The sequence below is a fragment of the Pipistrellus kuhlii genome, unplaced genomic scaffold (assembly GCF_014108245.1).
Source record: "Pipistrellus kuhlii isolate mPipKuh1 unplaced genomic scaffold, mPipKuh1.p scaffold_m20_p_2, whole genome shotgun sequence".
In the NCBI taxonomy this organism is placed as follows: Eukaryota; Metazoa; Chordata; class Mammalia; order Chiroptera; family Vespertilionidae; genus Pipistrellus; species Pipistrellus kuhlii.
This window is the reverse complement of record NW_023425515.1, coordinates 173,688,345-173,716,176: the sequence shown is the minus strand read 5'-3', so window position 1 is coordinate 173,716,176 and position 27,832 is coordinate 173,688,345. Positions and strand designations below refer to the sequence as shown.

The window sequence follows — 27,832 nt, the reverse complement described above, 5'->3', positions numbered from 1 at the left end:
GGCGGCGGGTGAGTCACAGAGCGCTCCCTACATAGTCTTCTCGCGCCGCGGCGCGTACCAAGGTGCGGCCGAGGGGGGAGACAGCTCGACGGGGGTCCTCCCGGAGCCCTAGCGGCCCCGCAGCCGGGACCCCAGGGAAGGCGTCCGGAAGCATCGAGTTCTGGAAGCCCAGGCGGGGGCGAGGCCGGGGCGGGAGGGGCGCGCGGCGGCTCGCTCCCCGGGCACCGCGGGGGTGACTCCCCTCCGCGCCGCACTTGGTACGCGCCGGCGGCGAGGCCAGGCCCAGCCCGGGCGGTACAATAGGGCTGGGCCGGGGCCGGGGCTGGGCCGGCGCGGGGCAGGGAGCAGATCGCGGCCGGGCCATCAAGACTCGAGGCGGCCGGCCACTCTGAGCCTCGCAGGCCCAGCCAGCCGAGCCGGCCTCCACCTCGCCCGGAGCGCCCCCGACACCGACCGCTGCCGCCTGGGCGGGCTGGGCGTGATGTGCCGCGGGACCCCCGCCCTGGCCGCCGGCCGCCGCCGCCGCCGCCGCTGAGACCCCCGAGACCCCCAGCGACGCCGCAGCCATGGAGAGCGGCCCCCGGGCGGAGCCGGGCGCCGGCGCGCCTCCAGGTAAGCCGCGGGAGCCGCGCCGAGGCGGCGTGGGGGGAGATGGAGGGGCCTCGGGGAAGCCGGGGACGAGGCTGGCCCGCTGGGCGGGGACCCCTCCCCCTCCGCGCCCTCTGCCCGCTTGAAGTTTAAAAATAAAGCTGCCGCGGCGGCGGCGGCGGCGGGGACTTGGGGTCACCGGTGCATCTTCTGACAGCTCCCCCTTCCCCCACCCCGAGCTCCGGGGCGCCCTGGGCGGCGGGATCCGCGGGGACCCCGCTCCGGAGCCGCCGTCGGGTGACCCTTCCGCCCCAGCCTAGTGCCACCTCGACTTCCCCGCCCCCACCCCCTTCCCGTCCTCCCGGGCCCCGAAGATCCGCTTCTGCGGGGCGGGGGCGCCGGCCTCGCTCCAGCCCAGTGGGCACGTGTGACCCCAAGCCTGAAAGTGTGTGTCGGGGGTTCAGATCCTCAGGCGCCTGGAGCCGCGCATTCCGGCGCCCCCCACGCCCAGGCCCGGGCGCAGACCTCGCCCCCACCCCATCCCTCCAGCTGCCGCGCAAAGGGCCTGTTGCTGCTGCTGCTGCTGCGGGCGGGCTGGGAGGGGAGGAGGGAGGGAGGGAGGGAGGGAAGGCGAGGTCTCGAGCTGCGGCTGCCAAGTAACCCGCCGGATAAAGGCGAGGGGGAGGGGGAGGCAGCATTGTTTGGGGCGCGAGGGCGGGAGCTGGGGAGTGGGCCTCTGGAGCCCACCCAGCCCGATTTGGGGAGGAAGGGGACAGAAAAAGTCTGCTTTTTCCATTCGTCCTCCTTCCCCGCCTCTCTGGGCCTCAGTCTCCCCCCCTGGAGAATGATTTGAAGGCTCAAGGCCTGCACTCCGGGGACCTACCACATCATTGCTCAGCCTGAGACTTTGGATACATACCCCCTCACACACACATATAGTCTCGTTCTCTCTCTCTCTCTCTCTCTCTCTCTCTCTCTCTCTCTCTCTCTCTCCTCTCTCCAGGCCCCTGACCATCAAAGCTCTCCCTCCCCTCACCCCACCAACCATCAGCGCCCTGGACTTCTGCAAATCCCATTCGGATCTGGGAGCAGCTGATGAGGGGGTGGGGACAGATTTCTGGTTGGGCCTGGCGTTGGAGGGAGGGATTTCTCTCTCTTTTTCTTCCTGGAAGGGGAGGGAAGAGCATGATTACTGAGTACCCGAGTCCTGTTCCCACTGAGTCAGGGGGGAGGTGGCCCCATCCGTGCACACCTCCATAGAGTCCTGCTGCCTAATCCCCATCGCCACCTCCCCAGCCGCTGGGGCGTGGGCCCAGGATGAAGCAGTGTCTTGGGTGTGGAGAGCCCAGGTCAAGGTGGAGCCGCTTGGCAGTGGGTGGGCACCTCCCTATGCAGCATGGGTGCTTCTAGGGGGACCCTGTAGGCGTGGGAGCGGAGGACGCAGAGGGCAGGCCATCAGACTGGTGCGGTTCGGAAGGTTTGTAGGCTGGGCTGAAACAAGGCTGCTTGGGTCTGTCTTGGTTCTGCTGAGTCTGAGAAGGGACACGCAGTGAGGCCCAGCCTGGGTCCATGCCTTCAGGTGACCGGCCCTCTGCACCTCAGGGTCCCCATCGCTGGGGTGTTCATCATAACCTGAGTGGGGGTGGTGACCAGGCCGCAGTTGAGGGCCTGAGTGGCTATAATTAGGGACATGAGTGGGATGCCCAGACGGGATGAAGGAATGGGTGGGATGCTTGACCCTACTGGGAAGACTATTCTATGTACAGGGGTCTGGAGAGCCTGTTCCATCACAGAGAGAAGTCAAAAGTGGTAGAGGCCCCCTCTGAGCCAAGGGCTTCCTAGGAATAAAGGTCCTGCCCACTCCGTGTGCCCCGGGGGAGTCTGAGACATGGCTGCCAGGCTGAGTGCACGTGACAGGATCCCTGCCCTCTGAGTTCCTTTCGCACACTGGGCATTTACAGGAGGCAGCATGGAATAGGGGACAAGTGTGGCACCTGCCTTTGGGGCAGAACTGGGAGGGAAATCCCAGCGAGCCATTTCCTGGCAACTGGAGTAGAGCAAGCCACTTGTCTGCTCCCCACGCAGTTGATGCCTCTGAAAAAGGGAGGCAGTGTTATCAGTCGTGTGGGATGGGGTCAAGTGCGGGTTAGAGGTGGGGTACCTAGAGGGCCCTGGCACACAGACACCCTCAGGACAGTGTTATCACCATAATTATGGTTATACTAATTGGAACTGGTGCCAGCAGGCAGGTATGAAATATGTATAGGGGAGGAGAAGGCAGGAATTGGGAGTTAGTTTACTTAAGAATGTAGACTCTAGAATCAAAGATTTTTAAGCCTTCACTTCATAATTTATTACGGTGTGACCTCGGGTTAAGTTGCTTAACCTAAGTCTTAAATGTTCCCATCCATAGAATGAGAATAATGCTAGAAATTAGGGACCCTAGGGTCATTATATTAGATGAGCATATAAACAGTTTAGCCCTGGCACATAGTTAGTGCTCAATAAACACTATTTGTTTTCTTGTTATTATTTTTAATTCCTCTGGAGGCCTGAGGAATAGGGTAATTAGAACTTCAGGAGGTAAACGTGGGACAGGGCAAGGGGGGTATGAGGGGGCAGTGGGAGCAGGAGAGGACATGGGAGACAGTCCCCATCCAGCACACCCATGCTTGCCATGTGCCAGCTCGCTGCTGGCTGTGTTGACAGCAAAGAAGTGAATCAGACAGAGTCGCTACTGACCCAGTGGGCGAGGCAGATGTGTTCCCTGCAGGGAAACCCAGGTATAATGGTGCTACAGCGGCCAGAGGGCTCCACCTGGGGAAGGCTTCACAGAGAAGGAGGCATTTGTGGGGGCCTGAAAGGATGAGTAGCCATTGGTGAGGCTGGCACAGTGGTCCACATCTCTGCATACAGCAGCCAGCCCCGTCAGTGCCAGCACCTCCCACTGACGGCTTCCTCCCTCAGTGGACTGGTGGGCCCAGTAATGAGGTCTCTAATGAGCCTCTAATGTGTAGTCACGCAAATGCAAAGGAGAAAGAAAGATCCCTAGGCCAGTTCACCCCCTGCTTGCCCGCAGGATGGGCATCTGTTGGTGGTGAGGCAGGGCTGAGGGAGTGGGGAAAGGAGCTGAATGCAGGCCCAGAATAGAAGTGATGGCACTTGAGGGCAGTCAGGACAGGTCTCAGGTCTGACCTAGGCCGGAAGTTAGGCTGCAAGCAGCTGGGAGCTGTGTCCTTGGGTCCCCCGCTGGGCCTTGGGGCCAGTGAGGGAGCCAAGGAGCCAGGCCCAGATAATGCAGCTTTGTTGACAAGTGGCAGCTCTGCCTGGCACCCCGGGCACAGCCTTCAGCGGCTTCTCCATCACCTCTCAGCCGCCCCCACCAGCACTCTTTGCCACTTACGAGAGCAAATGTGGACCAGTAGACTCCCTGGTGAACCGACTTACTTCCTGCTCCTGTCCATGAAGGGCCTTCCCTGTGCCTGGCCCAGTGCTCAGCATGTCACATGCATTGTCTCATTTGATCCTCAAAAACTTAAGTAGGCCGAAACCGGTTTTGCTCAGTGGTAGAGCGTCTGTCTGCGGACTGAAAGGTCCCAGGTTCGATTCCGGTCAAGGGCATGTACCTTGGTTGCGGGCACATCCCCGGTAGGGGGTGTGCAAGAGGCAGCTGGTCGATGTTTCTCTCTCCTCGACGTTTCTAGCTCTCTATCTCTCTCCCTTCCTCTCTGTAAAAAATCAATAAAAATAAATTTAAAAAAACAAAAAACAACAACTAAGTGGAAACTCGTGCTATCTCCAGTTTGCAGATGAGGCTCAGAGAGGCAAAGTCACTTGTCTAAAGCTACACAGCTAGGACTCGACCCCAGGTCTGTCTGACTCCAAAGCCTGTGTGCACCGAACCTCTGCTGAATGATCGTGGCCAAGCTAGCTGGTGACAGTCTGGCCACTTCCCTAGCATCTTGGTCTTGGGGACCCCGTGATCTTTTTTCTCTGGCCGGCAGAGGTAGGGCACGTGCCTCCCCTCCGCTTCCCCCCTCCCGCCTCGCACACACACACACATCCTGCCAAGTTAGTGTCTGACCAGAGGCGGCCTTGGCCCTCAGCGGTGGTGACAGTCCAGCCAGTGGGCCATCCTTAGGCCTTGGCCTCGGGCTGGGCCTCTGCCCTCAGCACCTAGGCCTCAGTGAGGCCGGCCCTGCTGGGGCTGAGGGAGGGCCGTGGTGGAGCCGGACTGCAGGATGGGGTCATTTCCTGCCGCCTAAAATAACAGGAAGTGGGTGCTCCTGATTGGAGGCTGGGAACAATGGCCGCCAGCCGGGCTAGAGAGCTCCTTCAGCTCTGCAGTCTCAGTTGGGCTCCCGGCTTTATCATGCACAGAGTCCCGTGGCCTGGCCCCCTGTCCTGCCAAGGGTCTGTGGCCTCGGTCCCCGACTGCTGGAGCAGGCTGGCCCTCGGCTTCACTCCCTCCGACCCAGCGACCCAGCTCAGCGGGAAGTGAGGCTGCCCCCTAAGGGCCCCTCTGTCCCAGCCCCACAGTCAGGCATCCCCCAGGGTTGGTCCTTCCTGCCTACCCCCATCCTCCCAGCGGATCTCTTCAGAAGGAGAGGAAACCCAGGAGATTGGCCCTTAGGGTAGCAGAGTGAAAGTACAAACCGTCCAATTCCTGTCCAAACCCCAGCTCTGCTGCTCACCAGCTGTGTGACTTAAAGCAAGCATCTCGGCCTCTCTGAATGCACGCCCTCAGCGGTAAAATGGAGCACTGGCGTCCCCCGCTCAGGGCTGTGAAGATGAAATGGACTGATGTGCCTAAAGTTCCAGTGGTGACTGACAGCGTTAGCTGTTGCGGCTGTTAACTGGCCATTCCCTGGGCCCCGAGGGGCAAGGCAGAGTGACCTGGATGTGGCTGTGTAAATATACTGGGGACATTGTGTCTCTGAGTGCTGTGTGGGTGTCTGAAGCACACAGGGGATCCCGGGCTGTGTGTGTGTGTGTGTGTGTGTGTGTGTGTGTGTGTGAGAGAGAGAGAGAGAGAGAGAGAGAGAGAGAGAGAGAGAGAGAGAGGGAGAGGAATGTGTCTTGTCTCTTGCCATTGTGTGGGCTCTGTCCACATGGAGTGTCTCTCTCTGCGGCGTGTACTCTGTCTCTCTGTGTGTCTTTGCCCCTTTGTCGGCCTCACTGTCTTCATTTGTCTGGCCCAGTGCTACCACCTAAGGAGCTTCTGTGAGAGCCAGGAGGGGCTCTGGCTAGAGGCGCTGATCTCTGTCCTAATTCCTCTCTCTGCCTCATGCCTCTGCCTCCCCAAGCTCCCCGCTCGGGGGGTGTTATCTGTGCGCCCCCTGCCCGCCAGCTCTCCCTGGCTCTGCCCCCTGCTGGAGGGGCACTCCCCACCCTCTGCCCTGCTGCCTCACTTCCTGCCTCCTGGTGGCCAGCCTGGGCAGGAGCCTGCCTTCCCTGCATTCTTGCTCCCTGAGCTCAGTGCCTTCGGGCCCCACCTGCACCCTTCACCGTCTGGGGGAAACCTCCCTGGGGAACACCGCATCATTTCCTTCTTCAAGGAACAGGCAGAGCCCGGGGGAGGGGTGATGTCTATCAGCGACAGTGACACAAGGGCTTTGTCACCAGACAGCTCGGATTTATATCCTACCTCTGACACCGACATGAGCAATTCACTTAATCTGTCTATGTAAATTGTCTTACCTGCAAATCGAGGGCCATCTATGGCATTTCCCCTCAGGGTTGTCATAGAATTAAATGAGATGAGGGAGAGTGCCTCGTATATGACAGGGCCTCAATAAATTCGTTTGTTTCCCTTCCTGGGCTTAGGAGCTGGCAGGACAAACACAGGGCTCTGATATGATCAAGATGTTAGGATTAGAGAGGCTGGGCTTTGGAGCAGCTTGGGAGTTGACTGTGTGCTGGCTAAGTAGCTTTCCGCAATCTGTCCACCCATCTACCCACCCATTCACCCAGGTGTTCAATAAACAGACGTAGAACTCCCTACTCTGTGCTGGGCAGGTGCTACCTAAGAAGGCATAGGGCTGAGGGAAGGATCGAGACCCTCGTCTCTTCTCTCCACGAGCTCTCACATGGGCAGGGAGGCACCCAGAAAGGCCAGACTGAGTGAGCATGCTGGGAGTACCTGGCCGGGCAGCAGTTGTTGGGGTGGGAGGAGAGAGGGACAAGAGACAAGGACTGCCCTGGCTGGTGTGGCTCAGTGGATGGAGCGTCGGCCTGTGAACCGAAAGGTCCCAGGTTCGATTCCAGTCAAGGACACATGCCAGGTTGCTGGCTTGACCCCCAGTGGGGGACTTGTAGGAGACAGCCAATCCATGATTCCCTCTCATCATTGATGTTTCTCTCTCTCTCTCCCTCTTCCTTCCTCTCTGAAATCAATAAAAACACTTAAAAAAAAATTTTAAAAAAGAGGCAAGGACTGCCGGCTCCCAGCGGGTGGGGAAGGCGAGCAAGGTGACAGGCCCTCCGGAGACTCGCTGAGTCTCCTGCAGACCCAGGGTCAGCCCTCCCTGCGGCTCGTGAGAAGACAAGCCTCGTTTGACCCTGTGACCAGCGCCTGCACCTTTGCCCTGTGAACTTGTGCCAGGAAAGAAATACAAACTGTCTGCCTCTTATCCAGTTCTTAACAAATACTTCTGGGAGATATCGGTGTAGCCGAATGAAACTCACAGTGGCTAACAGCTCACATTTTGACACAAACCAAACATAAAATGAAGGATCCCGTTTCAGGATCGACAACGGGGATCACCGGAACTTGGTTCAATCATACCTTCTAGATAACTAACCAAGGAAATAATTTGGCTTAGTATCATTTGTTCCGGATAACACCGTCCCAATGACATTTTGTTCAGGCTGGCATAATTCTGAGGAAAATATTTGTATTCCAGGTCAATAGTCCGCCAGGTCCAAAAAAGCGTCCCAAAAGTCCTGTTTGCCTCTCGAGAGAAGTCTTTCTTGTTGAGCTGCTGGAGTAAACACTCATTATTCTAGTAACTTCTACCTGAGTGCCTTCACCCAGGGAGTTGCCCGAACTCAGCTGAGATGGAACTGCCTGTTGTTTTGCCTTCCTTCCAGTTTCATTTCTTTGCAATAAATTGCCACCTGGATTTAGTCTTTGTTAGAGTACACGTCTCCTTGTCTCTGCACCCGCATTAGGCCAGCGTGACTTCCAATACAGCACTAGATCCCCATTCAACAGGCTTTCGCGACTGTCTCGTACCTGGCAGTGTGGTGTCTGCTGGTGCTGCAGCCCTGAGCGAAGCAGACATGGCCCAGACCTGGTAGGGCTGACAGTTTAAAACTAACCACACGATGCCGAAACTGGTTTGGCTCGGTGGATAGAGCGTCTGCCTATGGACTGAAAAGTCCCAGGTTCGATTCTGGTCAAGGGCTTGTGCCTTGGTTGTGGGCACCTCCCCAGTGGGGGATGTGCAGGAGGCAGCTAATTGATGTTTCTCTCTCATCGATGTTTCTAGCTCTCTGTCCCTCCCCCTTCCCCTCTGTAAAAAAATCAATAAAATATATTTTAAAAAAAGAAAAGAGGAGGAAGAGCATGTGCAAAGGCCCCACGCTGGAGAGAGCAGGGGTGACTGTCGGACCGAAAGGTCAGTATGGCTGGAGTGCAGAGAGCAAGTGGGTAGGTGACATGGAGTGGAGATTCAAAAGGTTGGGGGTAGTTGGCGATAAACTATGCCAGCCTTGCAGCTTGGGTTCAAGAATTTTATCTTTATCTTCAGAGCAGCGGGAAGCCACTGAGAGGTTTCGGGTGGCAGGGGCACCCTGGTTAGATTTGCATTTGGGAACAACTGCTCCATGGAGAGCGGAGTGAGAATGGGTGAGGAGAGCAGTGGGGGACTTTGCAGTCATCCAGGTGAGAGAGAGGCCGGTGCTGTCTGGCAGCGGGGAGATCATCGGTTTATTCATCCAACGGGCAGCTGTGGCGCACCTGTGTGCCAGCGTCCTGGGGCCTTAGATCTAGGACACAAATGTGTTCCCTCGTGGAGATTATCTTCTGCCAATGGAAGAGACTGTTAAAATGGTGTTAACGTTGTGGAGAATAATAGAGTTGGAAAGAAGGAAGTACTGCTGGAGGGAAAGGAGCCACCCACTGCAGTTTGTCAGGGAAGGCGCATTGAGAAGGGACATCGGAGTCCAGACCTGAAGAAGGAGGTGAGGGAGTGAGACCTGCGTAATCCGGGGCAGAGGGTTCTTGGCAGAGGGAAGAGCAAGTGCGAAGCCCTGAGGCAGGAGCTTGCCTGGCACGTTTAAGGAACAGTGGATGGAACAGACTGAGCGGGGGGCAAAGAGGAGGAAGAGACAAGGTCTCAGAGGCAATGGGCTGGCGAGGGAGGATCCCGACAGGCCCCGGAGGCCATGTGACGCCTTTGATTTTTCCTCCCCGGCAGAGGGGGCATCTTGGAGAATGTTGGCAGAGGAGTGATTTGATCTGACTTATTTTTAAACAGAATCACTTGCTGCTGTGTTGAGAAATGGCCAAAGGGGAACAAAGAATAGCCCTGGGTGGGCTTTTGTAGGGGCTGGTAACACTTCTGAAATACTAGAAATGGAGCCAGTAAAAGCGATTGGATTCAGAATGTATTTGGCACATTGAGCCAAAAAAGATTTATTGAGAGATTAGATGTGGGATGTGAGATAAGAAGAGATTCTAAAATGACTCCGAGGGTTTTGGCCTGAGAAACTCGAAGGACAGGGTTGCCATTGACTGAGATGGGGAAGACTGGGGGAGGAGCGGCGTTTAGGGGAGGGAATACCAGGAACTCTGTTCTGGATGTGTTAGATTCGGGGTGTCTGTAAGATATCCAGGGGTGTCAAGCAGGGAGTTGCATGAGCGAAACTGGAACTTAAGGGAGAGGTCTGGGCTGGAGAAGCAAACTTGGTTGTCAGCAGAGAGCCGGTATTTAAAGCGGTGAGTCTGGATGAGGTCACCGAGGGAGTGCGTGCAGACAGCAGGGAGATGAAGTCCTCCACTGAGCCCGGGGCACTGGGCACCGAGAGGTGAGCAAGTTAAAGAGGGATCGGCAAAGAAGTCTGAAAAGTCATAGCCAGCAAGATAGGGAAAATCAGGAGAGGATGTGTCTGGAAAGCCTAATCAAGGAAGTGTTCAAGGAGCAACAAGGACCCGCCGTGTTAGATGTGGCTGACAGGGTGGATTTAACAATGCGGAGGTCACTGGTGACCTTGAGAGAGCAGTATCTTGGCGCAATGGGAGTGGAGGCCTGACCACTTGGGTTCCAGTGGCAGTGATGGGAAGAAGTGGACAGATTCTATCGGGCAGGTGCCAGACATGATATACCTACTCACCATCGGTCCCAGCAACCTGCCAAGGAAACTGAGGTTCAGGGCTTGCCCCAGGTCCCACAGCGGAGCCAGGATTTCCCACTCAGGCCTATCCGACTCTAAGACCTTCCTGCTTCCCTGCGTCAGACACCAGGTCCAGGTCGTTGAAGCCTCCCTCTCGCCCTCCTCCCAGGTTCCCTTTGCGCGGCTTATCAGCACCTAGGTGGAGATTCTGTCTTGCCTGGTGGGTGTGATTTGCCTAGGTCTAGACAAACATCGGCCTACGGGTTTTCCTTGCAACACCTGCAGCACGCACAGGCGCTAGGAGAATGACAACATACGGGCCTCACCCTCAGCCTTCAAGCTCAGTGTTTACAAGCCTAGGCCTTTTGGGCCCTAACAGTTCTGGGTTCAAATGCTGCCCCGTGCTAGTTCTAGGACCCTGGCAGATCTGCTCAGCGGGTAAGCTTTGATTGTCTCCTGTGTGTAGGAGGATCAGAATCTCTGCCTCTCAGAGTTCATGTGAAGATGCAGGATGGAGAAACAGAGGGTCTAGCTCAACTCCTGGTGGGCAGTAAGCACTCACTGAATAGTTCCCACCGCAATAAGTCCTCCACGCCGTCAATAGGTTCTGTGACTTTAAGGGAAACAGCATATAATGAGACCAGTTTTATCATAGGCTAATTGATAGAAACAAGAGTTACGTTCCTGTGGCACCTCATCCGTGTTATAACAAAAGCATGTTGTATGAAACTACATTACTGTCTTCCAGGGCCCGCGGTAGTTGTACTGCTGGTTGGAGCTGGAAGGGAGTTTGCCGGTGGCCGGGAAATAGAACAGCCATGACCAGGCGGCCGGGAGCTGGCACGGGGGGTGCCGGCTGGACTGGCCTGGAGTCTCAGGGCTCTTGGGGAGACAGGCGGCAGCTGAGGCTCTCGCCTGGAGCCCAGGAAGCTAGAAGGGGAGGAATGAGAGGAAAATAGTATGAGCCTTACATAATTCCATTGTGTAACACGTATGACCTCATACTGCTCAAACAGAGGCAGGCTGGTGAAATGAGTAAGAGCATGGATTCTGGTCACAGAGGCTGGGTTCAAGTCCAGCCTCCATCGCTTACCAGCTGAGTGACCTCAAATCACTTTACTCAGTGTCTCTTTGCTTTACTTGCCTCATCTGTACAAGAGAGATATTTATAATGTCTCCTTCATAAGTATTTTCAGTGAGGACTAAACTAATATGTGTAAAGTGCTTTCACTTTAGGAAGCTCTTGGGAAATGAATAAGCGTTAGTGGTTGTTCTTATCGCTAACACTCCTCACGGTCCTGTGAGGTGGGCTCTGCCTGCATTTTGTAGAGGAGGAGCTGTGGCACAGAGAGGGTCTGTGATAGCCCAAGGTCATACAGATGGGAAAGCCAGACATTCACATTCACAGAGTCTGCCGCTACAGCCCATACTCAGCCACTGGACATCCGTCCCCTCTAAAAAAGGCACCCCTTGCCAGAGCCGGTTTGGCTCAGTGGATAGAGCTTTGGCCTGCGGACTGAAAGGTCCCAGGTTCAATTCTGATCAGGGGCATGTACTTTGGTTGCGGGCACATCCCCAGTGGGGGGTGTGCAGGAGGCATCTGATAGATGTTTCTCTCTCATCGATGTTTCTAGCTCTCTATCCCTCTCCCTTCCTCTCTATAAAAAATCAATAAAAATATATATATATTAAAAAAAAAAAAAGGCACCCCATCCCAAAGGCGGTACCTTGGGGTCCCTGCACGTACATTGCCACCCACAAGGATGGGGAGTCTGCCACCTCCTCAAAGGGCCAGAGTTCCCAGAAGAGAGGACCCAGTATAGAGAAGGCACCCAATCGGAGCAAGCAATGCTTCCCTAGGTTCACCGTCGCATGGCCCTACTGCCCAAACCCAGGTTGGTGGCTGTGCCCCCCACTGGTCTCTTCAGGGCCCAGAGTCACAGCAGGTGGCACTAGGGCTCCACACGTGGAGGCTTCTCTTCGGGAGCTTTGTATAGACCCACAGGGAAAGGGAGGAAAGTTCTGTTTCCTGGCACTTCCCTGACGGCTTGGGATCATTGCCCCATTTTACAGATAGGAAAGCTGAGGCTTAGAGGAACTGATTCACTTGCCCAAGGTTACCTGCCAGGGCAGTGGGCCCTCCTGTCCTGTCTGGGATAGTGACATTAGAATTGGGCCCTCAGCTGCCCCATGGTGTGCATGTGCTCACATGTGTGCACACACAGGTGCATACATACCAAGGCATGTGGCCTCCTGCCGTGGCTCTTCGGTATCTTCTACAGAGTCCCTAAGACACTGATGTCTTAAAAGAAGAAATCTGAGGGTGGTTGGGAAAGAAGAGAAGGTTACAAAGTGGACATAGCTGGTTGCCCATCCAGTTGGGGATCCTACTTGTGCCCATGCTGTGTCCCTCTTCTTCTCCAGTCCCATGTGCCCAGCACTGGCACCCTCTGAGAACCAGACCAGGGCTGGGCGCCGTGACCCTGAGGTAAAGCAGAAAGGTGAGGGAGGCAGACGTGGAAACCAGTCATGACCTTTGGCGCGTCAAAAAGTGCTACAAACCTCTCAGGTGGTTTTTTTGTTGTTTGTGGTATTTTAAAATTTTTATTTTAGAGAGTGAAGAAGGGGAAGGGAAAGAAAGAGAAACATCGCTGTGTTGTTCCACTTACCTACGTATTAATTGGGTTGATTCTCGTATGCGCCCTGGCTGGGGATCAAACCCGCAACCTTGGTGTATCGGGGCGACACTCAAACCAACTGAGCCACCTGGGCAGGCTCCTCAGTTTTTCCAGCACAGCCTGCTCCCTTCTGCCCTTGGCAAACGCTCCTTCTGCCAGAACCCTCTCCTCCTGATTCTGCCAACTCCAGCTCATCCTTCAGAGCTCAGCCTCATTGTTACTTCTTCCAGAAACCCCCAAATGTAGGTTAACCATCTCCGCTATGTTCCCCCCGACAGAGTCCTCATTCTCTACTGTAACTGCCTGGCTCTCTGTCTGCCCTGCTGGAGGGCGGGACCGTGGCTGTTTTCTCACCATTATATCATTAGAGCCTGGAACAGGGCCTGGTACATGGAAGGAACTCAATGAACGTGTTGGGTGAATGAATGAACAAGTCGGTTGGGCAAGGAAAGAGCTTCGAATGGAATTGATGGTGCAGATGTGCTGTCTGACTCTCCTCTCTTGTGTTGGTGTTCCAGCTATGGCAGCCAGGACGCCCCCAGAGCCAAGACCTTCTCCAGAAGGTGACCCCTCTCCGCCGCCACCACCGCCACCGACGTCAGCCCTGGTGCCCGACACTCCCCCGGACACCCCTCCCGCCATGAAGAATGCCACTGGCTCTAAGCAGCTCCCACTGGAACCAGAGAGCCCCCCAGGGCAGGTCGGGCCTAGACCAGCCCCCCAGAAGGAAGAGTCCCCTTTCTCAGAGGCCAAGACCAGGGGACCCACCCCACCGGCCACAGGCCCACGGGATTCCAGGCCTCCTCGAAGGAGCAGCCAGCCGTCCCCGACGGCAGGGCCAGCCTCTGACAGCCCCTCTGCCAAGCAAGGTGGGTGTGATGTCCTTAGTCCTGGCCCAGACCCCTTAGCTCAGGGTTCCAGCCCTACTGACACCCTGGAGGAGATGGGGAAAGGGATGGGGTGAGATCCTGTGGGGAGGGTCCCCGAGGCTGACTACCCTTTGAAGAGCCACTTGATCTAAATCTATTCTTGTCCCCCTACTAAGATGCGAAGAAGGCAGGAGAGAGACACAAACTGGCAAAGGAGCGGCGAGAAGAGCGGGCCAAGTACCTGGGTGAGTGTTTAGGGAACATCATCTTCCTCATCATCATCACCATCATCATTAACGCCCTGTTAACATAACACTGTGGATACTTAATTATGTGGACTGTGCTGAGAGCAGTACCTGGATGATCCCAGCTGGTGTCCTCAACCCATTTTGAGGACGAGGAAACTGAGGCTCAGGGAGATGAAGTCATATAGCTCATGGAGTGCCCAAGATTCAGACGAGAGGCTCATGCTTTCAATCACAGCCCACGGAAATCAGCCCAACGGGCCCCAAAGTCAGATGGGTCTGACACTAAAGAACTCAGTTGTTCTCAAGTGACTGTGAGGCCAGTGGGGGAGAACCAGGCCTCCCATTCCGAGGCCTGAGCCCGCCAACAGAAACCCTTTCATTTGAGGGGGAGTCTGAGCGCAGAGGCACCTCCCCAAAAGCAGGCGGGAGCAAGACCCACCCAGGAAGGTCCTGCTGCAGAATCCCTCACGCCCCTCGGGCCCCTCTCCCACAGCGGCCAAGAAGGCAGTGTGGCTGGAAAAGGAGGAGAAGGCCAAGGCCCTGCGGGAGAAGCAGCTGCAGGAGCGCCGGCGGCGGCTGGAGGAGCAGCGGCTCAAAGCCGAGCAGCGCCGGGCAGCCCTGGAGGAGCGGCAGCGGCAGAAGCTGGAGAAAAACAAGGTGCGTTTACGTGGACTTCTGTGCCTGGATCTGCATGCCCATGTGCGCACACATCTGTGCACGGGCTCTGTGTGTACACATCGGTGTTTGCGCCTCTGAGTCACCTCTGTCTACATGGTTATATCTGTGTGCACACCTGTCATTGGGTCTCTGTGGGCTCGATATCTGAGCATCTGAGCAACAGCAGGCATGGTCGGGTCAGTACTTGTCAAGGTGGGCACCTGTAACTGTGTGCTGTCAGACAGTATTTGTGTGTGTGCGCGTGCGTGTGTGTGTGTGTATGTGTGCTTGCATGTAGAGATGAATCTGGATGAGTGTGCTGAGCTCCACGAGTGAGGAGAGCCTTGATCTGAGCATCAGTGAGGAAAGGAAAGTGTGGCCTGGCTCTGCCCATCGGCCTCAGGCTGAAAGGGAAACATTGCCTCAAGGTCAGGACCCGCAGTGCCAAGGGGACGTGACCCCGCCTGGGAGCCCCAGGCAGGGAGAGTCCCACCCTGTGCTCGGAGAAACAGCTCATACACTCAGGAAATGACTCAAGAACAGTGAAAAGCTCCCCAAGAACAAGGGATCTGCTGCCGATGGTCCTTAATCATAGCAAGGATTCGGTAACCTTGGTTACCTGCAGTGAGTCAGAGAAAACTTCTGGGGAAGGGCTTGTCCCAGGGGAGAGAGGGCTCTTTCTCCCCGGTGCGATGAAGGATTTTGAACCCAGACTTCCCTTCTCTCGCCCTCCCCGCCAGGAGCGCTATGAAGCAGCCATCCAGCGGTCCGTGAAGAAAACGTGGGCTGAGATCCGGCAGCAGCGCTGGTCCTGGGCAGGCGCCCTGCACCATGGCTCCCCAGGACGTAAGACCAGTGAGTGGGCTGGAGGGGCTGGTGGGCGGGCGGGCAGGTGGGTGGGTGGGTGGGGGAAGGGAGCAAGCTGCAGTGCAAGGACTGCAGGGAGCTCCCTGCAGCAGGTAGGCCTTGCTTTGTGTGACTTGTGGCTTCTGGAATGGTCTATGGACCAAATTGTCCCTTCTCCTGGACATCCATTATCCATTCAGAGATGGATTCTCTTCATTTGGTTTGCTCGTCAAACCTGTCATTTTAGGTTTAGCCTTCTCTGCTCCTGACAATTATTATTGGTTGGTGATATGTAAAAGAGGACTCTAGTGCCCTGTAGACATGGAATATTTTTTTAAAATGTCACACTCCCCAACGCCCCGACCCCTTATGTACCTGTCTTGGGTAGATTTTTGTCTCTGAGTTTTCTTCACGTAGGGCCATCATGGATTTTGGTCTGGTTCTTTGCTGGCATGTTTGGATATCTTTATGTAATGGCAAGGTTCAGTGTTCCCAGCTGTGTATCTTTTGGTGTATGTGCTCCTGGATCTGGGCATTGTGTGTCTTAACATGTTTGCCTTGGTGTGTTCGTGGCCTTCTGGGCCTCAGTGAGGACTCCAAGCCCTGGCACTTGTGGTGTGACCTCTAACTTCTCGAGGTCTCACTTCCTTCATCTGTAAAATGGGGATAACACTACTGCTTGCCTCCGAGGTTGTAGGTAGATGTTTGGGAGAATCAAGTGAGGTAACATGTGTGTGGTGTCCAGCACAGTGCTCGGTACATGGTAAGCATTCCAACAAAGTGGCCGCTCCAAATGCCATCATTAAGCTGCTTCGATGTGTTCGTGCCTGTGTGCATCTGGGTCTGACATGTTCTCTCTCGGTGTTTGTGTTTCTATAACTGTGCATGTCTGCACACACGTGTGCATGCAAAAATGCCTATCCCTCTATATGCCTGTGCCCGCATGTCTCTTGTGTCCGTATGAATATGTGGATTTGTGCAAACGACTGTGACTGTGGGTTCCTCTGTGTAGGAGCGGCACTGCATCGTCCCAGCGTGTGGGTGTGTGGCCAGAGCGCCTTGGCTGGGCAGTGTCAGCAAGCGCAGCGCTGGGGGGCTGTTGGGGGGCTCGCAGCGCCCAGCCCTGGGGAATGGCTTCTGGGCCAGGAAATCTGTAGTTTCTCTAGTTTGACTCCATCTCCTCCTTCTGTTCCATCTCCGTCGGCTCCCCCAATGCAGGTTGTCCCTGATCACCTACCCACCTCTCCTCCCAGAGCCAAGTCTGCCTTCTCCTCCCCTTCCCAGCCTGCCCACTCCTCCCTCCCCACCTGCCCGCGGAGCATCCTGCATGGACGGCCCAGTGTGCCCGGCTCCCGTGTGGCCCGGCCCTAATGCCGTGTCTTTTCCCCTCTAGGTGGGAGCAGGTGCTCTGTGTCGGCAGTAAACCTGCCCAAACACGTGGACTCTATAATCAACAAGCGGCTCTCAAAGTCCTCTGCCACGCTCTGGAACTCCCCCAGTAGAAGTAAGAGAGGGCCCAGCCCTGCTCCCTCCAGAGTCCCTTGTAGCTCCCAACAAGCCTCCAGAGCCCAGCCAGAGCCCAGGTCCCCGGAGTCCTCACACACTCTAGGTCTCCATCCCCACTCCGCCACACCTGGGGTCTGTGCCCCTCGGGGGAGCCGGCATTTGGGTCTGGACCCTGAGGACAGAGATGTGCCCTGCAGGGAGGACAGAGACAAAGGGCAGAGAGCCTGGCAGGGCCCCGACAGCAGGTGGGGGTGGGAGTGGGGGTGGGAACGGGCAGGCAGCCTCATCTCCAGCCACAGCCAGCTGGCCTAGGCCAGCCTTAGGCAGGTGGCCTTGCCCCCGGGTACCAGACTGGCCTGGGTGCTATGTGTGGAGGGGCCCCCTTTTTCTGGCTCCACCCTAGAGGGTCCATGCAACCCTGCCCTCTCTGCCGTAGAACCCCAGCCATGGCCGTGGCCGGCTCCGGAGCTGTGGCCCACCAGGGTGGCACGGCGCCTGCTTCTCACTGCCCTGCTGCTCACATGTGAAGGGCCATGGGAGGAGCTATTTATAAGTTTCTCCAGCTTTTATTTGGTTGCTCTGTTGCCTGGCAACCAAATCAGCTGTTGTACCAAGCCCACCTGACTGAGACTTAAAAATATCTCAGCAGCTGGGGGGACAGAGGAGGGTGGCCCAGGGCAGCCAGACCTCCTGGCAGCCTCACCCTGTCAGTTAGGACTCTCCCGAGTCAGAGGAGCACAGGACCCTTTACTGTCCCAAATCCTTGGGGTCATGCCTCCCCTGCCCTCTGATGGCAGGAGGGAAAGGGCGCCACGGTGGGACCCATACTGGTGGCTTCTCGCTGTCCTCGCAGCGCAGGGCCCTTGCGTCTGTGGGAGTGGCGGTGGCAGACCCTCGTGCTGTACAGCACTTTGCCCTGGAAAGTGTCTTGTTGCCGTGGTCTGCAGTGGGGGTCAGACTCGAGGGCAAGGAGTGTGGCCAGGGGTGATCAGGACAGAGCCCTCCTGGGGAGACTCCTTGGGCTTGGCACGGGATGGCTTTTGCCTGTGCCCTGCAGCTCCCCTGCGGTAACCAGCCCCCCCTGGCATTCTCCCCCCAGATCGAAGCCTGCAGCTGAGCCCCTGGGAGAGCAGCATCGTGGACCGTCTCATGACGCCCACCCTCTCCTTCCTGGCACGGAGCCGCAGTGCAGTCACACTGCCCCGCAATGGCCGGGACCAGGGTAGGGGCAGCGGCCCTGGGAGAGCCCCCACGAGGGGCCAGGCAGTGGCCAGCCTCACGTGTGGGCCGCATCCCAACCGCACTCATCCTTCTGCAGCCGTGCCGGTGTGCCCGCGCTCGGCCTCTGCCAGTCCCCTGATGCCACCGTGCAGCGCCCCCCGCAGCAGCGCGCACCGCTGCACCCCCTCCTCCGGGGAGCGCGGGGAGCGCCGCAAGCCCAGCTCCCTGGGCAGCCCCGCCCCCGCCCGCCGCGGGCCCCCGTCCTCCCCGGTGAGTAGCCGTGCCGGTGGCACAGGGAGCCGAGCTCGGGAGTGTGGGCACCACTGACCTCTGTTCCCTGCCTCCCCCTCTCCGTGCCCTTCCTCACCAGGTGCAGAAAAAGGAGAAGAAGGACAAGGAGCGGGAAAATGAGAAGGAGAAGAGTGCCCTGGCCCGGGAGCGCAGCAAGAAGCGCCAGTCGCTGCCTGCGTCTCCCCGCCCTCGCCTGCCTGCTGGCCCGGCCTCTGAGCTCAGGTGGGCACCGCCTTTCAAGCGTTCTGATCACCAAAGTACCTTAGCACCTAGAACAGGGCCCGGCACCTGGTAAGCTCTCAACCAGTACCTGCTGAGCGAACGAAGGAACCTGCCAGGTACTGTTCTGGGTGCTAAGGGCACTTTGGTGAGCCAAACCGCGCCTCATTCTTGCTCTGATTAATCTTGCTGACAACTGGGGAAACAGACATTAATCAAATGAATGTGTAGTCCTCGCTGATGCGGTTCAGGGAACAGTGCATGAGCTCATCCCATGCACGTCCCATGCACCCCCATTCAATTCCCAGTCAGGCACATGCCCCAGTAGGGGGCTTGATCTCCAGTAGGGGGTGTGCTGAATGCTGCAATCTTACAGATTGATGTAAGAATGTGTAATTGGGGATGTATACTCTCGAAGAAAACACACTCTCGAAGGAAATACTATGGTCATGTGAGAGCATCTAAGGTGGGGGGCTGGCCTAGCCTGGAAGGGACAGTTCCCTGAGGAATGACACCCCAGGGAGGGTATATGTACGTGTGGACTCTGTGCCCACCAGGCTTAACATTTTCCTTTTTTTTTCTCTTTTTTTTTTTCTCAGTCCCAAATCCAAGGCCCGGCCATCCTCTCCGTCCACATCCTGGCACAGGCCTGCCTCTCCCTGCCCCAGCCCAGGGCCCAACCACGCTCTACCCCCAAAACCACCATCCCCTCGAGGCACCACTGCATCACCCAAGGGCCGGGTTCGGAGGAAGGATGAGGCAAAGGAGAGCCCCAGCGCTGCAGGGCCCGAGGACAAGAACCAGAACAAGGGCAAGACCAGTGAAGAGAAGGAGCCGGCAGCCCTGGCCTCACCGGCGCCCTCACCTGTGCCCTCACCCACCCCAGCCCCGCCCCAGAAGGAACAGCCCACAGCCGAGATCCCTGCAGGTGGGCATGAAGAGAGGAGGCGGAAAGGTGGGCAGGGCAAGGGGAGACAGCCTGCCTTGTGTGGGCCCAGAGGTGACTGTGGACTGGGATTTGGAAGATAGGACCTTCAGTGGGGCACAGGCAGGGAAAAGGAGCTCATGTCTAAGTTGATGGCAGAAGTTGAGTGGATGGGCCACCCTAAGGTCCAGGAAGCAGGCATGCAGGGGTGCTGGAGGTGCCTGAGCTGACTCCTGGGCCTTGTTTCCACTCCAGATACTGCTGTCCTGACCTCACCCCCAGCCCCGGCCCCCCCAGCCCCTGCTCCCCCAGTGACTCCCAGCAAACCCATGGCCGGCACTACAGACCGCGAAGAGGCTACTCGGCTCCTGGCCGAGAAGCGGCGCCAGGCCCGGGAGCAGCGGGAGCGCGAGGAGCAGGAGCGCCGGCTGCAGGCAGAAAGGGACAAGTGCGTGCACCGCGGGACGGAGGCGGGTGGAGGGGGCCCCTATGGAGGCATGGAGGCTGCTAAGGAAGCACGGACCCAGCACGAATTTCCTTCTCCCCCAGGCGAATGCGAGAGGAGCAGCTGGCTCGGGAGGCCGAGGCCCGGGCTGAGAGGGAGGCCGAGGCCCGGCGACGGGAAGAGCAGGAGGCCCGGGAGAAGGCGCAGGCCGAGCTGGAGGAGCAGGAGCGGCTGCAGAAGCAGGTGCCTGGACAGACGGACAGACGGACGGGGCGGGGCTGGGCGTGGGCGCCTCCTGCTGGAGGGCCAAGGCCTGGCCTGGGAGGAAGGCTGGGGTCCAGCTGCTGAAAGCTCACTGCAGTCTTTGGCAGAAAGAGGAGGCCGAAGCCCGGTCCCGGGAGGAGGCAGAACGGCAGCGTCTGGAGCGGGAAAAGCACTTCCAGCGCGAGGAGCAGGAGCGGCAGGAGCGCAAAAAGGTATTGGAGGCGGGGCCATGGCCCCGGTGGGCGGGGCTCCACGGGGCGGAGCCTTTCGGGCCCAGTCCCTGTTTGGGTTAATGGTATTAGTGGGGTTAGGGAAGTGGGAGCTGCCTTGGACTTGTAAAAGGTAGGACACGAGGGTATTGGGGTGAGCTCTGGGTCCTGGCGTGTAAAGGACTGGTATGAACTGGAAGGGCCCTGAGACCCCAGGCCTGGGGCTGGATGGCGGGAGGTTTAGGATTGGGGCGGCTCTAGGGCCTAACCGATGTGGGGCTTCCAAACAGCGTCTGGAGGAGATCATGAAGAGGACTCGGAAGTCAGAAGCTGCTGAAGCCAAGGTCAGGGCTCCCCAAAGGGCAGTGTTGGGAGTGGGGGTCGGTGAGGAGGAGGCTGGGGAAGAGCATTCAGGGTGGAGGAAGGAGGCTGAGGCAGGCTGCTCAGGGTCTTGGGTGGGGGAGGGGAGAATTCAGCACCTCAGTCAGGCGGGATCAGATACACCTGAGTCTGATGGCTCTTCCTCTTCACAGCAAAAGCTGGAAAGAAAGGAGGCAAACACCAACAATGGTAGCCCAGGTAAAGGCCCTGTCCCCCTCTGTCCCTTTCCCCACCCCATCATCATACCTCCTCCTCTCACCAGCCAGCAGCTGACGGCCTTTCCTTCCCTGTGATAGACACTGTCAGAGCCGAAGACTCCCGGTCCTCAGAGCTGCATAAGGAGGCTGTGCAGAAAGAGGAGCTGGCCGCCCAGGAGCCTCAGTGGAGGTACCAGCTCCCCACCCCGGGGTCCTGGGCAGGCAGTCAGGGGCAGGCTGGAGCTGGGGGGGTGCCTGGGCTGTGCTGGGATGTGAGTTGCCTGAGTGTGTCCCTGCATCCACAGCCTGCCTAACAAGGAGTCCCTGGTGAACGGCCTGCAGCCTCCCCCGGCACACCAGGAGAATGGCTTCTCCTCCCCCAAGGGACCCTCTGGCGAAAAGAGCCTGGGCCGAACGGCAGAGGCGCTCCTGCCTTTCGCAGAGGCAGAAGCCTTCCTCAAGAAAGCTGTGGTGCAGCCCCCACAGGTCACAGGTAGGGACCCCTGCCCCCCAGGCCCACAGCCTTCCCTCCCGGGAGCCTTCCCAGAGCTCCCCAGCCCTGCCCTCCGTTGCAGCCCCGCCCAGGCCTTCTCACACCCACATCCCCCCCCCCCCCCCGCCCCACCCCGGCTGGCCTGGCTTGGAGGCATAGCTTGCCTGACTGTCTCCCCTCCCGCTTTCCCCCCAGAAGTCCTTTAAGGGGTTGCCTTGGATCCAGGCACAGCTATGAGGGCTCCTCTGCATCGTCTACCGGGATGTCGGAAAGAAAGAAACAGAACAAAGCCGGAAGTGGCCTGGGCCCCTGGGGGTGGGTCCTCTGTTATTTTTAATCAGCACCTTATAGACTGTTGTCTCTGGCCGGAGCCAGGCCCTGCCCCGCAGTGCATTTGTGTGCTCACACGCGCGGAAACCTCCCACACACACATACACTCACAGCCTCTCCGGCCTCCTTCCTTGGGGAAGGGCCGCCTGTAGTATTTGCCTTGGTTTGGTGGGGTACAGTGGATGTGAATACTGTAAATAGCTTGTGCTCAGACTCCTCTGCCTGGAGGGGGCGGGTGCAGGAGGCAGACCCTCCCAAGACTCCCTGGGGAGATCTTCCTCTCTATTTAACTGTAACTGAGGGGGAGCCCAGGTCTGGGGATGGGGAGCACCTTGGGCCACAGGATGCTGGTTGCTTTAGGGGTCCCCATGCCCCTGCCCTCGCCTGGAATCAGTGTTATTGCGTCTGATCAAACTTCTCCAGAAATAAAGTGAGAATAACCCTGCCAGTCCTGTCTCTCCTTGGGGCTGGCGGTGGGGGTGGTAGCAGGTGACCTGGGGATGTCTCCTAAGAAGAACTTAAGGAGCCAGGGCCTGGGGGTGTCTGCTCCTGCCTCACAGCAGTCCTAGTGGTCCTCCAGTTTAGTCATGAATTCACTCATTTATTCATCTCACACTGCCCCGCGGTGGTTTTTAGGGAGAGTACATACATATCTGTACATGTGCCAGGCAGTGGGTCGCGTGCTGGGGGTACAGCCGTGGAAGAGGTGTAGCTCTCGTCTCAGGGAGCAGCTGAGCGTCGTGGACACTGCGTTGCCAACTCGACCTCCATTCCCCTCCCCGCTTCCTTATTCCGAACAGAATCCTGACTTTGTTCCGATGGCCATCTTCCTCCTGGATCCCACTCTGTGCTCCAGGGGAGATGGACCTAGCCCCAGGGTGAATCCTGATTGCAATGAGCCAGAACTGGTGGTCCCACCCCCTCCTGTGTGATGGTTTAGGTATGGGCCTGTGACACAATTCCAGCCACAGACCTATACAGAAAAGCCTTCCAAAAAAGGAAAAAGAAAGAAAAGCCTTCTGGGCTTCTAGGAGAGGCATTTATTTATTTATTTATTTATTTATTTTATTATTATTTTTAAATTCTCACCCAAAGATATTTTCCCATTGATTTTTAGGGAGAATGGAAGAGAGTGGGAAAGACAGAAATATCGATGTGAGAGAAACACTGATTGGTTGCCTCCTGCACATGCCCTGACCAGGGCCTAGGGTACGGAATTGAACCCTGGACCCTTTGGTCAGCGGGCTGGTGCCCTATCCACTGGGCTAAACCGGTGAGGCCTTCCTCACTTTTAAAAAAGATGCCATGGTAGTCAGCCTCGGTCGACCCTTCAGTGTCCCTACCTCCTAGTGTTCGCACCCTGTGTAGTCCCTTCCATGCTGTACCAGTGTTGGGCTGAGTGACCGACAGAATACAACAGAAGTGATGGCGTGTCCCATCCAACATTCAGTCACTAAAGACACCACAGCTTCTGTCTTGGTGGCTGTCGCTCTTGGATCACTCCCTCTGGAGGAAGGCAGTTGGTGCATATAGGCAGCTGATGGAGAAACCCGATCAAGGGACCGAAGCCCCTGCCAATGGCCAAGTGAATAAGCTTGGAAGTGGGTTCTCCAGCCCCAGTTAATCCTTCAGATGACTTCGGCCCTGGCCCACAGCTCATCAATAACCTCCTGAGAGACCCTCTGCCAGAACCAGCCAGCTAAACCACTCCTGGGTTTCTAACCCTCAGAAACAGATAATAAAGGTTGTTATAAACTGATAAGTTTTGTGATAATTTCTTACACAGCAAGAGACAACTAAGACGCATAATGATGGGAAAACCCTGCTTGTCTGATATGAGGTCGGACTATGATGCCTGGAATTGCTCCATCCATCCTGCTATCCAACCTGCTAACCAACCAGCCAGCAGCAAGAGGGGAAGAACCTATATCCAAGAGGACATCATTGAGTTAACCAACCTCCAAAGCAGCCCTACCCCTACACAGCTTCCTTTTTTAAGCCAATGGAGTTGGATTTTCTGTGATGTGTGGTCAAAAGCTAATGCATCTAGGGACACAGACAATAAGTATATAAATGTGCTTCCATTGGGAGCTACAATGAAGGTGTCCTCTACAGATGCAGCATTAAACTTGACCTGCAGGATGTGGAGGAACCAGCCATGTGAAAGAGCAGGGAGGAGAGTTGCAGGTAGAGGGCTCAGTATGTAGGAAGCCCTGGAGGGGTAAGTGTGGCTTCAAGAACAAGGCAGAGATGGGTGGGGGAGGAGAGGAAAGTGGGGCCAAGTCACAGGTGTTGGGGATGAGGAGGGGCAGGGAAAGGACTAACAGAACAGCTTCTAGGAGCCTCTCCTCGGTGCGTGCTCCTTTACTCACCCCTCCCAGCCCCCAGCTTATATTCCAATGAGGCTGAGGCACCAACAGGTTCCTGAAGGCGACACCCTCTGAATACTCTGCAAGGGAATCAATCATCAATTCGTTCAATAAATTGTGGAGGACCAGCTAAGTTTCAGCTAAGATGTGATGGGAAGTAAAAACCAGACAGAAGCTCCCTGGTGGGGAAGATGGCCATCACCACACCAACATGTAAAAATAAAAATGTGGTCAGGGCTATGAGGTGGACTAAGAGGAGCAGTAAAAGCATCTTAACTTGGGGAACTAACTACGTTGGGGGTCAAATCAGCTACCCCTGGATAGATGGTGTTTGACCGGATATCTGATAGTTTGCTGGGACAAAGTCAGGACAAAAAGGAGAGAGAAGCACTTTGCGGACGAGGGGAAAGCATGTGCAAAGGTCCTGCATGGAGAGGAGTTGTGTTCAGATCTGGAGGCTGTAAGACCTGAAGGAGCATGCTGTCACTCACCATTGACTCCTCGGCGCCTTGGAAAACAGCTCTCAATATTCCTGGAATTAAGAAAGGTTCATCGGGGAGTTGGAGCTGGGCATGAGGTGAGCCAGACCATACAAGGCCTTTTAAGGCTGCGTCAGTAGTTTGGAGTTTATCCCAAGAGTCACGGGAAGCCACTGAGGGCTATTAAAAAGGGGGTGGGAAGGGTGACATAGTCAGATTGGCGTCTTTATTAGACCATTCTGGCTATTGGCTAGGAAACCAGTAGGGACTTGACAGTAAACTGGGAGATCAGTTAAAAGTGATTGCTGAGTCCAGAGAGGAGATGATACAGGCTTGGGCTCAGGAAACATCAAAGTGTGCAACATGCAACATTTATTTATTCAAGGAATACCGAGCACCTACTGTGTGTCAGGTGCATGGGTGCTGGAGATTTACAAGTGAGCAAAAATTGATGTAGTCCTTATCCTCATGGAATTTACAGTCTAGTGGGAGAAACAAACATTAATTAAATAATGTTACAAATAAATGGACGATTATAATTACAGTAGTCCCCCTATCTGCAGGGGGTACATTCCAGGACCCCAGTGGATGCCTGAAACCACAGATATACTGAACTCTGTATATTCTATGTTTTTCCTATACATACACCTATGATAAGTATAAACTAGGAGCAGTAAGAGATTAACAACAATAACTAATAAAATAGAATAATTATCATAAATGTTGTCTCTTATCAGCAAACTAGCACCAATTTCGTTTTCCTTCAGAGATTCCCAGGCAGGTTAGTTCTTACTGTAGATCTCAGCATAGGATTTTTTTTTTTTTTAATTAAATCATACACTTTCACCTTTTCACTTTGACATATCTAAATTGCCAGCATCACTACTCTCGTGCTTTTGGGCCATGAAGTAAAATAAAGGCCACTTGAACACGAGCAACAAGCACTGTGAGGCCATGACAGTCGATCTAACAGACTACGAAGTGACTAATGAGCGGGCGGCACGTACAGCGTGGATACGCTGGACAAAGGGAGGATTCATACCCCCATGCGGACAAAGCAGGGTGGCAAGAGTTCATCATGCTACTCAGAATGGCATGCGTTTTAAAACTCATGAGTTGTTTACTTCTGGAATTTCCCACTTCATATTTTTGGACCACAGTTGACCGCAGGTAACTAACTGAAACTGTGGAAAGCAAAACTGCAGCAGGGGGGCGGGGGTGGTAACTATGACAGATGCATAAAGGAGAAGTACGGGGTGCTGGGAGAGTCAGCAATAAGGGGATCTGGCCTGCTCAGGGAGGTCGGGGAGGGTGAAAACAACGCTAGAGCTGAGACCTGAAGGAGCAGGAGCATTTGCAAAGGCTCATGCTGAGCACAGAAAGGGTAGCTGGAGCGTACAGAGAAGGAAGGTGGTGCCAGGAAGGCAGAAAGAACCAGGCCTTTTAGGGCCCGGTGGGCCATGCCCAGAGTTTGGAAGGGTATTGAGAGATGTCAAAAGGGGGTGAAAACGGGCTTGGAAAATACTATCAAGGCTACCTACCACCTGAGAAAGGATTAAGAGGAGAAGGGGCAAAGCCTGGAAGTAGGGAGTCCAGACAACACCAGTACTGCCGAAACCAGTTTGGCTCAATGGATAGAGCATGGGCCTGCAAACTGAAAGGTCCAGGGTTCGATTCCGTTCAAGGGCATGTACCTTGGTTGCGGGCACATCCCCAACAGGGGGTGTGCAAGAGGCAGCTGATCGATGTTTCTCTCTCATCTGTTTCTACAATAACTCTCTATCCCTCTCCCTTCCTTTCTAAAGAGTCAATAAAATATATTTAAAAAAAAAAAAAAAAAAAAAAGAGCACCAGTTCTGGCGAGAGATGATGGGCACTTGGTTCAGTGAGTGGTGGAAGGAAACCGAGAGGTAGAAAGGAGGTGAAGACATAGATTGGACGAAAAAGGAAGGTGTCAAGGATGAGTCCCAGCTTTCGTGGCCAAATAACGATGTGGACACTGACAGATCATGACCCTGACCTAGAAGTGGCTGGATAAGGTCGGTGGCTCCAGGCTGGTCCCCGGCTGGAGGGAGGGACAGTGCAGGGGGAGCTCCAGGCGGGAGCTCGGGGCTCGGGGCTGGGCTGGGTAGAACGGGCCGGGCTGCAGGAGGCGGCCTCCGGCTCTATTTCCAGGTTTTCCGCCGGAGACTTAGGAATGTCCGGTCTGTTCCTGGGCAAGACGGAGGAGCGACGAGGCGGAGGCAGCGGCCCCGCTCTGCGGGGAGCCCTCCCTTTCTCCATCGCTGCCCTTTCCCCAGCAGGCCAGACGAGGCAGCGCCGGAGGCGCAGCAACTGCTCTCCCTCCGCCTCCCTCCCCCGCCGCCAACGCTCCCGCACTGCGGCTCTTACAACACCCGCCCCCGCCCCCCACACCCTTTCTTCTCCGGGACTCCCCAGCGCCACCGGCCAGCAGTCACTCCACCCACCCCGAGCTCGGCCCGGCGTCCCCAGGACCGTGCGTCCGGCGCCCCCTGGTGGTCAGACGAGCACATGGCCCGGTGGGCGAGGTCGGAGCGGCAGGGACCAGGCAGGCACCGGCCCTGGGTGATGGAGGCCCTGCCGAGAGGCCAGGAAGGGCGCATCCAGGCTTGACTTACTCGCCTGGTAGCTGTGGGCAATGCCCCTGACTGTGAGCTGGTGGAAATGAGGGCCACTGACACGGGTGATCGATTTCTTAAGCTGATGCCTTAGAAGAAGAGCTTTGATAGTTGCAAGGCCTTCTCTCCTCCCGGAGGGGCCCTGACTTCCTGTGCAGCCCAGCTCCTGTGTGCTTACTACCAGCACTTCCCAAAGCATGTCACTTCGGGACCCAGTGAGACATTATCCTGGGAGGCCGACACCTCGCGTACTGGATGATCCCTAGAGCGCTCAGCGGAGAAGTGAAGGGAGATGATTATAATGCAATGTAATCGCTCTACGGGGACATAAAAGAGAAATATTTCATCCAGATTCAAGGAGGTAGAGACTGTCAAGGGAGGCTTCCTGTGGGAAACAACACCTGGGAAGTCCTTGAAATCGAGGGCTGAGCTTGAATGACTCCAGAGGGCAGCCCCGGGCACTCAGCTATGCTAGTAGTTCACCGTTGTAATTGGTCCACAGGTGGAATTGGATTCCATATGTTGGGAACTGTGTACCAAAGTAGGATGGTGGCAGGGGTCTGGCCCAAGGGAAGAGCAGTGTAGGTGCATTGTCTGTAGAGAATTTAAGCACTTTAACAAAATGACCAGAAGTGGGTT

General features: G+C 56.3%; 1 protein-coding gene and 1 long non-coding RNA gene across 10 annotated transcripts; one reads left to right on the top strand and one right to left on the bottom strand.

Annotated features, from left to right (window-relative positions):
- The first annotated feature begins 289 nt into the window (after positions 1–289).
- On the top strand, positions 290–22,154 carry MAP7D1 (MAP7 domain containing 1). Of its 9 annotated transcripts, XM_036444635.2 has the most exons (18): positions 294–612; positions 13,124–13,474; positions 13,651–13,719; positions 14,216–14,379; positions 15,120–15,234; positions 16,619–16,729; positions 17,831–17,953; positions 18,050–18,222; positions 18,323–18,465; positions 19,062–19,390; positions 19,643–19,835; positions 19,937–20,075; positions 20,204–20,308; positions 20,596–20,649; positions 20,839–20,884; positions 20,983–21,073; positions 21,189–21,376; positions 21,572–22,154. In XM_036444635.2, the coding sequence occupies exons 1-18, from the start codon at positions 567–569 to the stop codon at positions 21,580–21,582; spliced, it is 2,451 nt and encodes an 816-aa protein (XP_036300528.1). In that variant the 5' UTR covers positions 294–566; the 3' UTR covers positions 21,583–22,154. The 9 variants fall into 9 exon arrangements, with proteins under 9 accessions (XP_045440806.1, XP_036300526.1, XP_036300527.1 ...); XM_036444633.2 differs by having other exon boundaries at positions 292–612; positions 17,831–18,222; positions 18,323–18,459; positions 19,056–19,390; XM_036444634.2 differs by having other exon boundaries at positions 293–612; positions 15,120–15,225; positions 17,831–18,222.
- LOC118722752 lies at positions 15,734–27,832 on the bottom strand. The gene is made up of 3 exons (XR_004989115.2): positions 27,821–27,832; positions 25,526–25,528; positions 15,734–15,828 (listed from the first exon to the last, which is right to left on the bottom strand). It is a non-coding gene; the product is annotated as an uncharacterized LOC118722752 (long non-coding RNA).